This window comes from Nerophis lumbriciformis, linkage group LG21, assembly GCF_033978685.3.
Source record: "Nerophis lumbriciformis linkage group LG21, RoL_Nlum_v2.1, whole genome shotgun sequence".
NCBI lineage: Eukaryota > Metazoa > Chordata > Actinopteri > Syngnathiformes > Syngnathidae > Nerophis > Nerophis lumbriciformis.
In genome coordinates, this window is record NC_084568.2 from 12,630,001 (window position 1) to 12,647,004 (window position 17,004).

Below are 17,004 nucleotides of genomic sequence, written 5' to 3' on the forward strand. Positions count from 1 at the left end.
CTCCTGCCAAATGTCCACCCGACAGTAATAGGATAGCAAAATGATCGCCTAGATCAGGGGTGTGCAAAGTGTGGCCCGGGGGCCATTTACTACCCGTAGCTAATTTTTTGACGGCCCGCGATACAGTTGTTAGCACTTTATATTTAGTAATAATTTTTTGGGCAAATTTTGCAGGTATACACCCCAGTGTCAAATATTTTGTTAATTGACGAATGCTACCTGTTAGCGTGTTAATAGGCTAGCTTTTTTTTAGCTAATTTATAGGTATACACCAGTCATATTTTGGTACTTGATGTTTGCAAAGGTTACCATGCTAGCATTTTTCAGGTGTACATCTCAGGGTAATATAATTTCGTAATTGACGCTTGTTACAGTTAGCATTTTAGCATGTTAGCTTTTTTTAAGCTATTTTAGTTGCTATACATATCAGTGCCATATGTTTTGGGTTTTCACTAATGCAGTAAGCATGTAAATGTTAGCATTGTACCGTTAACATGCTAGCTTTTCTTTAAAGCGCATTTTGTTTATATTTTTTTGTTTCTGGACGCTATCTGGCTAGCGTGCAAAATGTTGGCATTTCTGTTTGGCTTTGGCTCGTCAACCATCACACAAAATATTTATGTAAATAAATCATAAATAAAATCCCCTGACGAGCAGGGAAACAGGCTTGTAGGGATGATATAGCCTCTGTGTTTTATCCTGACCTAACGTATACATATGTATGTATATATATGTGGGTGTATATGTATGTATACGTGTGTGTGTGTATATACACAGTATATACACTGCATGAACTGAAATCTAAGTAAGATTAAATATCTCAAATAAGGGTGATATTTGCTTATTTTCTGTCTGATAAGATAATTCTTCTCACTAAACAGATTTTATGCTAGAGTGTTTTACTTGTTTTAAGGGTTTTGGTCCTAAATTATCTCGGTAAGATTATTACAGCTTGTTGCTGAGATTTTATGACCTATGTTGAGTAAAACATGCTTGAAACTAGAATATCAAGTGTTGCAAAGCTGTGTCATCAACACTCACAAGTATAAAACTACTTTTAAGTAATCACTTCTTACTTCAAGCATGAAGAAAGAAAAAAAATGATACCGAGCGCATATCATTATGTCAAGATAGCATTTACTCAATTTTAAGAATATTTTTCAACATATTGAGCAAAAAGAGGGCTTCACGGTGGCAGAGGGGTTAGTGCATCTGCCTCACAATACGAAGGTCCTGAGTAGTCTTGGGTTCAATCGGAATCAATCGGGATCTTTCTGTGTGGAGTTTGCATGTTCTCCCCGTGACTGCGTGGGTTCCCTCCGGGTACTCCGGCTTCCTCCCACTTCCAAAGACATGCACCTGGGGATAAGTTGATTGGCAACACTAAATTAATAATAACTTGGATTTATATAGCGCTTTTCTAAGTACCCAAAGTCGCTTTACATGTAGAACCCATCAATCATTCACACCTGGTGGTGGTAAGCTACTTTCATAGCCACAGCTGCCCTGGGGCAGACTGACGGAAGCGTGGCTGCAATTTGCGCCAACGGCCCCTCCGACCACCACCTATCATTCAATTCACCGGTGTGAGTGGCACCGGGGGCAAAGGGTGAAGTGTCCCGCCCAAGGACACAACGGAAGCGATTTTTTTTGGATGGTAAGAGGCGGGGAGCGAACCTGCAACCCTCAGGTTTCTGGCACGGTTGCTCTACCCACTACGCCATGCCGCCCTAGTGTGTGGGTGTGAGTGTGAATGTTGTCTGTCTATCTGTGTTGGCCCTGCGATGAGGTGGCGACTTGTCCAGGGTGTACCCCGCCTTCCGTCCGATTGTAGCTGAGATAGGCTCCAGCGACCCCAAAGGGAATAAGCGGTAGAAAATGGATGGATGGATATTGAGCAAAAAGGTCTCTTTTTTTTTCTACCAAGAAAATTGCACTTGTTATTAGTGAGAATATACTTTTTTTAAGGTATTCTTGGGTTCATTGAGGTTAGCTAATTTTACTTGTTTTGGAAAGTCTTGACAAGCCAAATTTTCTTGTTCTATTGGCAGATAATTTTGCTTAGTTCAAATAAAATACCCCTCATTTGTGTATTTTATTTTCTTGTTTTTAAACACTGACTTTTTGCAGTGTATGTATATATAAATATATATTATATATATATATATATATATATATATGTTACGTTACATGCAGTTGGCTTTCGGCCACAGGCCAATTTTTTTTAGCCCAATGCGGCCCCCAAGTCAGAAAGTTTGGACACCCCTGATTTAGCGCCTGTCTTCATGAAAATGCAGACTATATGCTAATCATCGGAACCCCCACCACACCGTGTGGAAAATATGCAAATACCATCACTCAGCAGGCGCTTTATCAAGACATGTACTGCTTTGTGGACGCTATTTGGCGTCTGTATTGGGAAGGTCTAAAACGTACGTGCAAACTGACGCAAGGAGACAAGACAATGGACAGAAAATCATCCATCCTGTGTCAAAATATACGGACTGTCAGAAATAAAAAATAAATCAATTCAGCAATATCATTTTACGATATCATAGCTGTTGGATGATTTAAAGGGCTGATTGAAACATATTGAATTTATGCATTTTCAAGTCTACTGGCATTTGTTTTTATCATATGGAAAATTATATAATTGCAATATTCATATCTCATATGAAAAACTGTCTTTCAATATGTATTTTACACCAAAGAATCACTTAATTAACTGATAAGAGTGTTCCTATATTTAAACACAATGTTACTGTTCAAACGGTGTGTAATGTCACAGTGGCCAAAAATATGAAATATACTTGTTAAATAAAACCTGCCTTGTTTTAATGAATACTTAGCCCTACTACGCTACTGTATTTTAATGTTTTGTCATTATGGTGGCACTTGGAGAGCCAAGGGTTTTCTGTGAAGAGTTTGAGAACCACCGGTCTATAGTTTGTGACTGTATCCTGCAGAAAAGGTGTTGCATAATATACCTGTGTGCTGTTGGTGCTACATCACACACATGATGGAGAGCACATGACATTGAATGTGGAGGAATCGTAATGCCAGTAGTACGCATCTGCACCGCGTTTCAATTACACACACAGTCTTGTTATTTGGATCTTAGTAGAGATACAAACTACCAGGACAGAAATCGTCAAAGTTTCCATGAATTTTTTTTTTACTCCACCTAGGTAAAAAGTCACAAAGTGTACAACAATCAAAACTATAAAAAAAACATCCATTTGAAAAACATTTAAAATCTTGACTTAAAATTGACAGTCGCCATTAAACCCACAAAGCCACAAACATTTCAGTAAACTGCCTCCTCCACGTTGTCGTCACTATCCCCGCCAAAGTCCTCGCCGTTGTCAAAGTAGGACATGATGTAGTCCGTCTCCTAAAACAAACACCTTGTTAGCGCCTTGTCAAAAAACTCAACCGTTTCAATGACGCCTTCTCACCTCCTCCAGCTCCTCCTCATCATACTCTTCCTCCGGCTCCTGATCCTCCTCTTTCTTCTCCTGCTGCTCCTCATCCTCCGAGCTCTGCTGCTCCTCACCCTGCAGCGTCTGAACAACACCAACACCCGTTGGAAAGAAAATCAAGCAGCAAATGAAGGATATAAACTTGGAAATTAAATAAATAATGGTGGAAATGAAGGAAATAAAGGTGGCAATGAAGGAAATAATGGTGGACATGAAGGAAATAGAGGTGGAAAATAAGGACATAATGGTGGAAATGAAGGAAATAGAGGTGGCAATGAAGGAAATAATTGTGAAAATGAAGTAAACAAAGGTGGAAAATAAGGACATAATGGTGGAAATTAAGGAAATAATAGTGGAAATTAAGGAAATAAAGGTAGAAATTAAGGAAATAATGGTGGAAATGAAGACAGTAATGGGGGAAATAAAAAAATAGTGGTTGAAATTAAGGAAATAATGGTAGAAATGAAGAAAATAAGGGTGGAAATGAAGAAAATAAAGGTGGGAATTAAGAAAATAAAGGTGGAAATTAAGGAAATAATGGTGGAAATGAGGGAAATAGAGGTGGAAAGGAAGGACATAATGGTGGAAATTAAGGAAATAAAGGTGGAAAGGAAGGAAATAATGGTGGGAATGAAGGAAATAAAGGTGGAAAGGAAGGAAATAATGGTGGGAATGAAGGAAATAATTGTGAAAATGAAGGAAACAAAGGTGGAAAATAAGGACATAATGGTGGAAATTAAGGAAATAATGGTGGAAATTAAGGAAATAAAGGTAGAAATTAAGGAAATAATGGTGGAAATGAAGACAGTAATGGGGGAAATGAAGAAAATAGTGGTTGAAATTAATAAAATAATGGTAGAAATGAAGAAAATAAGGGTGGAAATGAAGAAAATAAAGGTGGGTAGAAAAATGTGTGGAAATTATGGTATAAAAGGTGGAAATGAATGAAATAAAAGAGGAAATTAAGAAAATAAATGCAGAAATGAAGGAAATGAGGGTGGAAATTATGGAAATTAAGGTGCAAATGAATGAAATTAAGGTGTAAATTAAGGAAATAAAAGTGGAAATAGACGTGGAATGATAGAAACAAAGGTGGAGATTAATTAAATGAAGGTGGAAATAAAGAAAATAAATATGGAAATTAAGAAAATATAGGTGTACATGAAGAAAATAAATGTGGAGATGAAGAAAATAAATGTGGAAATGAAGAAAATAAAGGTGGAAATGAAGAAAATAAAGGTTGAAATTAAGAAGATAATGATGGAAATTAGGAAAAAGGTGGAAATGAAGAAAATAAAGGTGAAAAACTGGGGAAATTAAAGTGGAAATAAAATAAATAAAGATGGAAATCAATGAAATGAAGGTGTGAATAAATGTGGAAATTAAGAAAAAAGTGGGAATAAAGATGGAAATGAAGAAAACAAAGATGGAAATGAATGAAATGAGGGTGTAATAAAGAAAAAACGATGGAAATGTAGAAAATAAAAGGGTAGAAAAATGTGTGGAAATGATGGAATAAAAGGTGGAAATTAATTAAATAAATGTGGAAATTAAGAAAATAAATGCGGAAATGAAGGAAATGAAGGTGGAAATTATAGAAATGAAGGTGCAAAAGAATGAAATGAAGGTGTAAATGAAGGAAATAAACGTGGAAATAGACGTGGAATGATAGAAACAAAGGTGGAGATTAATTAAATGAAGGTGGAAATAAAGAAAATAAATGTGGAAATGAAGAAAATAAAGGTGGAAATGTAGGAAACAAAGGTGGAGATGATGAATATAGAGGTGGAAATGAATGAAATGAAGGTGGAAAAAAATGAAATGAAGGTGTAATAAAGGAAAAAAAGGTGGAAATGAAGGGAATAAATGTGGAAATGAAGGAAATACAAGTGGAAATAAATGTGGAAATGAAGGAAATAAATGTGAAGATAAAGGTTGAAATGAAGGAAACGAAGGTGGAGATGATGAAAAAGGTGGAAATTAATGAAATGAAGGTGAAAATGAAGGAAATAAATGTGGGAAAAAAGATGAAAATTAATGTAATCAAAGTGGAAATAAATGTGGAATGAAGAAAACAAAGTTGGAGATTATGAAATAAAAGTGGAAATGAATGAAATTAAGGTGGAAATTAAGGAAATACAAGTGGAAAAAGATGTGGAAATGAAGGAAACAAAGGTGGAGATAAAGGAAATAAAAGTGGAAATAAATGTGGAAAATGAAGGAAACAAAGGTGGAAATGAAAGAAATAAAAGTGAAAATAAACATGGAAATTAAGGAAACGATGATGAAAATTAAGGTAGAAATTAAAGAAATGAAGGAAATCAAAGTAGAAATAAACGTCAAATGAAGGTGAAGGTTAAGGTGGAGATTAATAAAATGAAGGTGGAAATGAAGGAAATAAAAGTGAAAATAAAAGTTGAATAAAGGAAAGGAAGGCTGAGATGAAGATGAAGGTGTTTGTGTAGGGAAAGTAGCAACGTGATGTCAAACCTCCAGTTTGAGGAGAACCTCCTTTTTTTCTTCTACTGCTTTTTTCTGCTCTTCAGCCTGAGCTCTTTGTGTCACCACAACCACTTTGGACACACCTGGCAGGTAGAGAGATGCAATCATGTCAGTACTGTCACACACTGGGCACAAGGGGCACTTTACCACTTTTTATGGACACCATAGTTGTTATACTTGACATCACATCTACCACTAGTTGGCCTAATCTCACCAAAACATTAGCTTAGCGCTAGAGATGGACATAATAACTTTGTTTTACGGCAGAAAGTGATCACTTTTACTAGGTAGTAGTTTTGTTGCTGATGTTGTTTTGATGTGATTATGACAGAAAGTGACCACTTTTACTAGATAGTACTTTTGTTGCTGATGTTGTCTTGATGTGACTATGACAGAAAGTGACCAGTTTTACTAGATAGTAGTGTTGTTGCAGATGTTGTTTTGATGTGATTATGACAGAAAGTGACCAGTTTTACTAGATAGTACTTTTGTTGCTGATGTTGTTTTGGTGTGACTATGGTAGAAAGTGACCAGTTTTACTAGATAGTACTTTTGTTGCTGATGTTGTTTTGGTATGACTATGACAGAAAGTGACCAGTTTTACTAGATAGTAGTTTGGTTGCTGATGTTGTTTTGGTGTGACTATGGCAGAAAGTGACCACTTTTACTAGATAGTAGTTTTGTTGGTGATGTTGTTTCGATGTGATTACGGCAGAATGTGACCCGTCTTACTAAATAGTAGTTTTGTTGCTGATGTTGTTTCGATGTGATTACGGCAGAATGTGACCCGTCTTACTAAATAGTAGTTTTGTTGCTGATGTTGTTTTGGTGTGATTATGACAGAAAGTGACCAGTTTCACTAAATAGTAGTTTGGTTGCTGATGTTGTTTTGGTGGGATTATTACATAAATTGACCAGTTTTACTAGATAGTAGTTTTGTTGCTGATGTTGTTTTGGTGTGACTATGACAGAAAGTGACCAGTTTTACTAGATAGTAGTGTTGTTGCAGATGTTGTTTTGATGTGATTATGACAGAAAGTGACCAGTTTTACTAGATAGTACTTTTGTTGCTGATGTTGTTTTGGTGTGACTATGGTAGAAAGTGACCAGTTTTACTAGATAGTAGTTTTGTTGCTGATGTTGTTTTGGTATGACTATGACAGAAAGTGACCAGTTTTACTAGATAGTAGTTTGGTTGCTGATGTTGTTTTGGTGTGACTATGACAGAAAGTGACCACTTTTACTAGATAGTAGTTTTGTTGGTGATGTTGTTTCGATGTGATTACGGCAGAATGTGACCCGTCTTACTAAATAGTAGTTTTGTTGCTGATGTTGTTTCGATGTGATTACGGCAGAATGTGACCCGTCTTACTAAATAGTAGTTTTGTTGCTGATGTTGTTTTGGTGTGATTATGACAGAAAGTGACCAGTTTCACTAAATAGTAGTTTGGTTGCTGATGTTGTTTTGGTGGGATTATTACATAAATTGACCAGTTTTACTAGATAGTAGTTTTGTTGCTGATGTTGTTTTGGTGTGACTATGACAGAAAGTGACCAGTTTTACTAGATAGTAGTGTTGTTGCAGATGTTGTTTTGATGTGATTATGACAGAAAGTGACCAGTTTTACTAGATAGTACTTTTGTTGCTGATGTTGTTTTGGTGTGACTATGGTAGAAAGTGACCAGTTTTACTAGATAGTAGTTTTGTTGCTGATGTTGTTTTGGTATGACTATGACAGAAAGTGACCAGTTTTACTAGATAGTAGTTTGGTTGCTGATGTTGTTTTGGTGTGACTATGGCAGAAAGTGACCACTTTTACTAGATAGTAGTTTTGTTGGTGATGTTGTTTCGATGTGATTACGGCAGAATGTGACCCGTCTTACTAAATAGTAGTTTTGTTGCTGATGTTGTTTCGATGTGATTACGGCAGAATGTGACCCGTCTTACTAAATAGTAGTTTTGTTGCTGATGTTGTTTTGGTGTGATTATGACAGAAAGTGACCAGTTTCACTAGATAGTAGTTTGGTTGCTGATGTTGTTTTGGTGGGATTATTACATAAATTGACCAGTTTTACTAGATAGTAGTTTTGTTGCTGATGTTGTTTTGGTGTGACTATGGCAGAAAGTGACCACTTTTACTAGATAGTAGTTTTGTTGCTGATGTTGTTTTGGTGTGATTACGACAGAAAGTGACCAGTTTTACTAGATAGTAGTTTGGTTGCTGATGTTGTTTTGGTGTGATTATGACCGAAAGTGATCAGTTTTACTAGATAGTAGCTTGGTTGCTGATGTTGTTTTGGTGTGATTATGACAGAAAATGACCAGTTTTACTAGATAGTAGTTTTGTTGCTGATGTTGTTTTGGTGTGATTATGACAGAAAGTGATCAGTTTTACTAGATAGTAGCTTGGTTGCTGATGTTGTTTTAGTGTGATTATGGTAGAAAGTGACCAGTTTTACTAGATAGTAGTTTTGTTGCTGATGTTGTTTTGATGTGATTATGGTAGAAAGTGACCAGTTTTACTAGATAGTAGTTTGGTTGCTGATGTTGTTTTGGTGTGACTATGGCAGAAAGTGACCAGTTTTACTAGATAGTAGTTTTGTTGCTGATGTTGTTTTGGTGTGATTATGACAGAAAGTGACCAGTTTTACTAGATAGTAGTTTTGTTACTGATGTTGTTTTGACGTGATTATGGTAGAAAGTGATCAGTTTTACTAGATGGTAGTTTTGTTGCTGATGTTGTCTTGATGTGACTATGGCAGAAAGTGACCAGTTTTACTAGATAGTAGTTTTGTTGCTGATGTTGTTTTGGTGTGACTATGGCAGAAAGTGACCAGTTTTACTAGATAGTACTTTTGTTGCTGATGTTGTCTTGATGTGACTATGGCAGAAAGTGACCAGTTTTACTAGATAGTAGTTTTGTTGCTGATGTTGTTTTGGTGTGACTATGGCAGAAAGTGACCAGTTTTACTACATAGTGGTTTTGTTGCTGGTGTTGTTTTGGTGTGACTATGGCAGAAAGTGACCAGTTTTACTAGATAGTAGTTTTGTTGCTAATGTTGTCTTGATGTGACTATGGCAGAAAGTGACCAGTTTTACTAGATAGTACTTTTGTTGCTGATTTTGTTTTGATGTGATTATGACAGAAAGTGACCAGTTTTACTAGATAGTAGTTTTGTTGCTGATGTTGTTTCGATGTGATTACGGCAGAATGTGACCCGTCTTACTAAATAGTAGTTTTGTTGCTGATGTTGTTTTGGTGTGATTATGACAGAAAGTGACCAGTTTTACTAGATAGTAGTTTGGTTGCTGATGTTGTTTTGGTGGGATTATTACAGATATTGACCAGTTTCACTAGATAGTAGTTTGGTTGCTGATGTTGTTTTGGTGGGATTATTACATAAATTGACCAGTTTTACTAGATAGTAGTTTTGTTGCTGATGTTGTTTTGGTGTGACTATGGCAGAAAGTGATCCGTTTTACTAGATAGTAGTTTTGTTGCTGATGTTGTTTTGGTGTGATTACGACAGAAAGTGACCAGTTTTACTAGATAGTAGTTTGGTTGCTGATGTTGTTTTGGTGTGATTATGACCGAAAGTGATCAGTTTTACTAGATAGTAGCTTGGTTGCTGATGTTGTTTTGGTGTGATTATGACAGAAATTGACCAGTTTTACTAGATAGTAGCTTGGTTGCTGATGTTGTTTTAGTGTGATTATGGTAGAAAGTGACCAGTTTTACTAGATAGTAGTTTTGTTGCTGATGTTGTTTTGATGTGATTATGGTAGAAAGTGACCAGTTTTACTAGATAGTAGTTTGGTTGCTGATGTTGTTTTGGTGTGACTATGGCAGAAAGTGACCAGTTTTACTAGATAGTAGTTTTGTTGCTGATGTTGTTTTGGTGTGATTATGACAGAAAGTGACCAGTTTTACTAGATAGTAGTTTTGTTACTGATGTTGTTTTGATGTGATTATGGTAGAAAGTGACCAGTTTTACTAGATGGTAGTTTTGTTGCTGATGTTGTCTTGATGTGATTATGACAGAAAGTGACCAGTTTTACTAGATAGTACTCTTGTTGCTGATGTTGTTTTGGTGTGACTATGGCAGAAAGTGACCAGTTTTACTAGATAGTACTTTTGTTGCTGATGTTGTTTTGATGTGATTATGACAGAAAGTGACCAGTTTTACTAGATAGTACTCTTGTTGCTGATGTTGTTTTGGTGTGACTATGGCAGAAAGTGACCAGTTTTACTAGATAGTAGTTTGGTTGCTGATGTTGTTTTGGTGTGACTATGGCAGAAAGTGACCAGATTTACTAGATAGTACTTTTGTTGCTGATTTTGTTTTGATGTGATTATGACAGAAAGTGACCAGTTTTACTAGATAGTCGTTTTGTTGCTGATGTTGTTTCGATGTGATTACGGCAGAATGTGACCTGTCTTACTAAATAGTAGTTTTGTTGCTGATGTTGTTTTGGTGTGATTATGACAGAAAGTGACCAGTTTTACTAGATAGTAGTTTGGTTGCTGATGTTGTTTTGGTGGGATTATTACAGATATTGACCAGTTTTACTAGATAGTAGTTTTGTTGCTGATGTTGTTTTGGTGTGACTATGGCAGAAAGTGACCAGTTTTACTAGATAGTAGTTTTGTTGCTGATGTTGTTTTGATGTGATTATGACAGAAAGTGACCAGTTTTACTATATAGTAGTTTGGTTGCTGATGTTGTTTCGATGTGATTACGGCAGAAAGTGACCCGTTTTACTAGATAGTACTTTTGTTGCTGATGTTGTTTTGGTGTGATTATGACAAAAAGTGACCAGTTTTACTAGATAGTAGTTTGGTTGCTGATGTTGTTTTGATGTGATTATGACAGAAATTTACCAGTTTTACTAGATAGTAGTTTGGTTAATGATGATGTATTGGTGGGATTATGACAGAAATTTACCAGTTTTACTAGATAGTAGTTTTGTTGCTGATGTTGTTTTGGTGTGATTACGACAGAAAGTGACCAGTTTTACTAGATAGTAGTTTGGTTGCTGATGTTGTTTTGGTGTGATTATGACCGAAAGTGATCAGTTTTACTAGATAGTAGCTTTGTTGCTGATGTTGTTTTGGTGTGATTATGACAGAAATTGACCAGTTTTACTAGATAGTAGTTTTGTTGATGATGTTGTTTTGGTGTGATTATGGCAGAAAGTGATCAGTTTTACTAGATAGTAGCTTGGTTGCTGATGTTGTTTTAGTGTGATTATGACCGAAAGTGATCAGTTTTTACTAGATAGTAGTTTGGTTGCTGATGTTGTTTTGGTGTGATTATGACAGAAAGTGATCCGTTTTACTAGATAGTAGCTTGGTTGCTGATGTTGTTTTGGTGTGATTATGACAGAAAGTGACCAGTTTTACGAGATAGTAGTTTGGTTGCTGATGTTGTTTTGGTGTGGTTACGGCAGACAGTAATCACTTTTGCTCAATAAAAAGATTGTTGATGCATACTATCTCCTTCTTCTCCTTAAAACGTCTCGGCAGACGTCGTCATTGTTTTATCTGATGTGACCACTTGTCACCTGTCACTCACAGAGTTGCTTTGAAAAATGGTCTCGAATAAATAATGTGTTTATTTTGTTTAGAGTTTAGGTTAGAGTTTGGATTTTAGTGGTTGCATAGATTTTCTGTGCGTGGAGGACACGGGAGCAGTGCGCTATTGCACAGGCACGCACCTTAGAGGGAACATTGGTTCACACACTGACCTTTTTTTGGTGTTTTCCTGACACGCAACCTCAGCTCTTTTGGGAATCTCTTCCAGTCTGAAAAACAACCAAACAATTTAGATTGACTTTGCTTTACTGCTGCTATGCACAGTGCAAATCTAACATCATCAAAATCATTCTCATCACACCCATCATCAACACTAGGGCTGCACGCTTAATCGACATTGAGGTTTTAATTAGTGTGATTACGTAACTGCAGGAGAAAAACAATTACAAAAATGTCCCAGAATTCCCTGTTTTCCGGGACATTGTGCCCATTGAAAATAAATTGGCCATTTCTCGAACTTGCACAATTCCTACATTTTTTTAGAACCATTCCACTCATCCTGGACAAGTTAAAACAAATTCCAGGAATTCCTGGTTTTCCAAAGCCAATTAGAACCTTTTGTTCTAAATTCTTCACAGTTCACATTTTTAAACCAGTTCCAACCATTCCACCATCAAAACCTTCTTCTTAGTTGGGACATGAAAAGTTATTACTTTTTTTCCTGTAAAAATTACAGTTTTTCCCCAAAATTCCAAAAATTACGAAATACCAATTCTCAATTCAAACATTTTTCAACCGATTCAAAAAATTCCCACACTAACCCACTCATATTTTCTTGCTAGTATCAATAATTTCCAAAATTTCCCGTTTTTCCCAAAATTTCCAGGAAATTCCCATTCAAATGAATGGACATATTCAAAGTTCTACAATACCCAAAATTCTGAAAATGTCGCACCACTTTTTACCCTATTCGGACCTTTCAACCACCCACACACACTACTCTTCCGAGATCTCCAAGGCACAACATGTTTTCCCAAAATTCCCAGTGTTTCCGGAATTTCCAGGAATTTCTCCCCATCAAAAACAAATGGGCAATAAACAAACCTCTCCATATCCCACATTTCTCAACCGATTCGAACCGTTGCAACATCCACACACTCCACTCCCCCTAGACCAGGGGTGTCAAACGTAAAGCCCGCGGGCCGGATCAGGCCCGCAAACAGGTTTTATCCAGCCGCGGGATGAGTTTGCCAAGTATAAAAATTAGCAGAAATTTTTGACTGAAAGAAACTGCTGTTCTAAATGTGTCCACTAGATGTCACTATAGCAATTATTTGTATCTTTGTAGATGATGCTATATATGTAAAAAAAATAAACCACATAATGTGAGTACATCAGTCGAGGAAAATGAGCAAACTACATAAATAACATTTGATTTTGATATGATTTTTTTATCTTGATAGATTGAAAATCAACACCAATAAGTTGACTGATGAAAATGATTACCTAATTAATTCAGAAAGTATAAATAACAACAAATAAAGGTAGAATACTATTAACAGCAACATGTAAGTGTAAAAAACCCAACAACATTATGATTTGTAAATTTTCAGAATGTGCTTGTTCTATTTTTAAACAAAGAAAACAATCTAAAGTTGTCTTTATTTTTACGTTATCGTGCCGTGATTTTACCAGTCCGGCCCACTTGGGAGTACATTTTTCTCCATGTGGCCTCCGATCTGAAATGAGTTTTACACTCCTGCTCTAGACATTCAAGCATTTAAATTGTCGACCGGAATTGCAAATTGTAGTTATGTATAAAATATAATCGCAATTTAGGAGAGAAAACTCGCAGTGAGCTTTTTATTCTCAAAATCATCCTCATCACGCCGCCTGAACAAGGACGGAATGTGTTTGCGCATCTCACCTGGCATCCAGCTCGTCAAAGCGTCGGCCTGTTCGCTGCTGTGATATTTGTCAGAGTATCGTTCCACATCTGTAGAGAAGGTAGAGCACCCCTTCACAATAAAAGTCCTTGTTGTTGCCCAATAGTTGACGATTTCAACATCGAAGTGACGCACTCACCCGCATGTGACCTCTGACCTGTGCGGGCACAGTCGGGCTGGATGAAGAAGGGCAGGGTCCTCATGGCGCCTCTGAACTCCTGTTTCAGGGCCAACAGATACTCGGCCTCCTCGCCTCCTGACAGGGGGAGGGGCTTGTGCTCCAAAGCCTGTTCTCAGACGGAAAAAAAAGACGTCAGCTTCCCACAATGCATTGCAGGACACAAACCGGCGCGCCTCACAGGAAACAGCGGCGTGGGCTGCTGGGTGGACGGAGGCAGAGTGTCTCCCTTGTTGATCCCGACGGCCTCCACGTTGAACGTCATCATCCTGCGGCCCCGCCCGCGGCCGCGACCCGCCATCTCTGGCTCTGCCGCACTGAGCTAAAACACGTCTGAGGTCAGAAGAAGAAAATATCATGCGCTCCTTCCTTCAACCAGTGTGAAACTTCCCATTAGTCGAGGTCCAAAGGTCAAGTAACGCGGAGAACATTCTGGAAGATTGTAACCTCATCCTAAGTTATCTGTTACCTGGAAGCACCTTTCTTTTATCTTAGCAATTATGCGGTATTCCAGACTGTTTTCATATTCTTGTTCAAATCGTACTCGGAGCGTTCAGTGGAAAGTAAACAACAAACGTGGCTGAAGACCTCGATAAAAGTGATGTCTGTCAATCATTGTACCAATTTACATGACTAATTTATGTGTGATACATTTCGTCATCTCCGTGAAATTCCTACTTTGAGCAGCATTCCAAATTTCCAACTTTCCAGCAGTCTCGAATGCACCATAGAACAGTCTATAGTTTACTATTAGACATCCATCCATATGATATAATAATACAGTAGATAGCATTAGTTACCAGGGATGTTTACTTATTTTTTAATAAAACTTCACTTGTACATTCAACAATACTGTATTAATAATGATAATTGTGATAATTTTAGTCACAATAACTGGAAATGTTAATATTTTATGTTACTAATTACTCTTAAGTTTAACATTATCACAATTGATAGACATATTAAAAAGGGACCTATTATGCAAAACCAACGTTTCTTACCTATTTCTACCTGTTTTTGTGTATTTGCGATCTGCATAAGTCCCAACATCAAACCGTGGAGGCATTGCAGAGATATTTATAAAACAATCTTGCCTTCCTTCATACTTACGAGAAACCTTCCGTTGGGAATTTGCCCATTTGTGACAATTTGGCAAACTTTTTTGCCATATATGGTATAAATTTACCAAAAAAGATTTGCGGGAATCCGCCATTGTAGTCCGACAATGTAGTCAATAAGCTCCTTCTTTTTCTCTATCCTCTTGTCTTCATGTTGTCATTCCTAATACAAATTAGCGTATAGTTTTAACTTTTTCCATCAGTCTATGGAAGCTCTAAAAACTACAACAAGATGGCGAAGACGCTGTCGAAGTGGAGGCAAATAGATAAGACCGCCCACAAAACAGCACATCCTAATGAGACGGCCAGAATCACCATTACATGTTATGTAGACCACAGGGTATTGTTTTACATGTAGATAAAAATCATAATATAACCTAATTAAATGTGTTGAATATAGCAGTAGTTATAGTAGATAGCAAACTATATTATTAGTATAGTTAGTATTAGTGTATTAGTATATTAGTAGTTCTAATAATATATAGTGAGCAATAGGAAACTAGTAAATATTACACATAACATTAGCTGCATGAATAGATTAGATAGCAGTAGTTAAACTAGATAGTTAACTATAGTACATTGTACCGAGAGCTGAATTAAAGGAGAACTGTACTTTTTTTTGGAATTTTGCCTATCATTCACAATCCCTATGTAGAACAAGAACACATATGTTTTTTGTTTTTTTATGTATGCTAATTTGTAATAATCGGCTCATTGTCTGTGTTTAGCAAGGCAGCTAGTGAGAGTAACCCATTGTACATGTCGTGACCTGAATGTCAACCAAGTTAGCGATATTCTTATTTTAAGCGTTTATGCAAAATGACTACTTTTACTACTTTTAACTAATCACTAGCGTATGCTGCTATATTGACATACTGAGCTGCTGCATCGCCTCTGAGTTGGTGAAAGTTAATTCTACACTATAAATTGTGCCTCTTACCTGGATAGTAGAAGGTTGTGGACATAAACCGAGTAGTTGGTCAACTTTGACAACCAACTTAGACCCGGAAAGAAGCATGTTTGCAAAAACATTTTTTTCAACCCTTCATGATTATTATGAACAGGAAGATATGAACAACCCATCAGTCAGCATCCCAGTGAAAGCAGACATTGTACAGTAAGGGATTGGTTTATTGTGTGTATAGTGTCCCATGAAGTCTGCCATGATTAGTAGTGTTGTTGTTGAAGGGAAAAGTGATCGTTGTGAGGCGTCTGTGAAATGAATACGCCGCTGTATGCTTAAATGAGAAACAAACATAATATTACATGTTATTACGAGTGTTACTACATTACATATATACTTAAAGCATGTTTATAAAACGTTGATGGAAGTGTTTGGATTTTTTTAATAGCGCTTTATGGGCAGAATAGAGCGTCCGTTCTTAGCTGATTCAATTTCCCTTTTTATATGACTTTTATTATCACATTTATTATTCCTTTTTTCAATGTTTCTGTTGTTGCATCGTGTTGTATGTTTGTTGTGATTGTACTATTTGTATTTTAACCAAGTGAACCCCATTTGTGAGATCTCTCTGTGAGAAATGCTCTATAAACAAAACTTACTTTTGTACTTATTGGTTGTTGTTTTTTTTACAAATTACAATCTATAAAAAAGGAAAAAGATATGTGTTCTCTTCTTAGATAAGGAATGTGAATGATGGACAAAATTCCATAAAGTGCAGTTCCTCTTTTAATACAATATAGTAGTGATTATAGTAAATAGTAGGATATACTTGATTTATCCCACAATGGGGAAACGTTAGTTGTAGTAAACTAAGTTAAACTAGTAAATATTACACACAACGTCAGCCATGTTAATAGAATAGATAGCAGTAGTTATAGTACATAGTAAAAGACTATTAGACGTATAATAACGTTATAGTTACAGTATAGTCGGCAGGCTAATGTGGTTTCTTACTTTCAACATGCATCTTGAGGCCAACTGTTGTGTTTGCTTCCATTTGGACTTCAAAAACAAGCGTTATTATTCCCAAGTCTTCAAAAAAAGAGAGTTATTATCCCCAAGTCTTTGTTTACATCAAACAGCGAGACGACATTTTTTTTTTTCTTCAATGAACTTCCGTGTTCAAAAAGCACACTGGCAGCGCGCCACCTGCTGTACCGGAGTGCGAGTGCAGCCGCTCCCGAAATTCATCTCTTCAACGTTTCCAAAGATGGATTGACCCTTCAAGTTCAAGTTGGACTTAAACGGGGGGCCCCAAACGCAACAGCTGGGGGTCA

General features: G+C 36.7%; 1 protein-coding gene across 1 annotated transcript; it reads right to left on the reverse strand.

Annotated features, from left to right (window-relative positions):
- Window positions 1-3,157: 3,157 nt before the first annotated feature.
- polr3glb (RNA polymerase III subunit GL b) lies at window positions 3,158-16,878 on the reverse strand. The gene is made up of 8 exons (XM_061983010.2): window positions 16,682-16,878; window positions 13,827-13,978; window positions 13,607-13,754; window positions 13,449-13,517; window positions 11,734-11,790; window positions 5,973-6,067; window positions 3,459-3,566; window positions 3,158-3,394 (listed from the first exon to the last, which is right to left on the reverse strand). The coding sequence occupies exons 2-8, from the start codon at window positions 13,944-13,946 to the stop codon at window positions 3,308-3,310; spliced, it is 684 nt and encodes a 227-aa protein (XP_061838994.1). The 5' UTR covers window positions 13,947-13,978; window positions 16,682-16,878; the 3' UTR covers window positions 3,158-3,307.
- Between the last annotated feature and the right edge of the window lie 126 nt (window positions 16,879-17,004).

Excerpts from the sequence above, each read along its gene's own strand:
- polr3glb (XM_061983010.2), bottom strand. The coding sequence starts at position 13,946 with ATGGCGGGTCGCGGCCGCGGGCGGGGCCGCAGGATGATGACGTTCAAC. Across the intron at positions 11,791-13,448 it reads TTTGACGAGCTGGATGCCAG|ACTGGAAGAGATTCCCAAAA; the intron begins GTGAGATGCGCA and ends GTTGTTTTTCAG. Across the intron at positions 6,068-11,733 it reads CAGGAAAACACCAAAAAAAG|GTGTGTCCAAAGTGGTTGTG; the intron begins GTCAGTGTGTGA and ends TCTACCTGCCAG.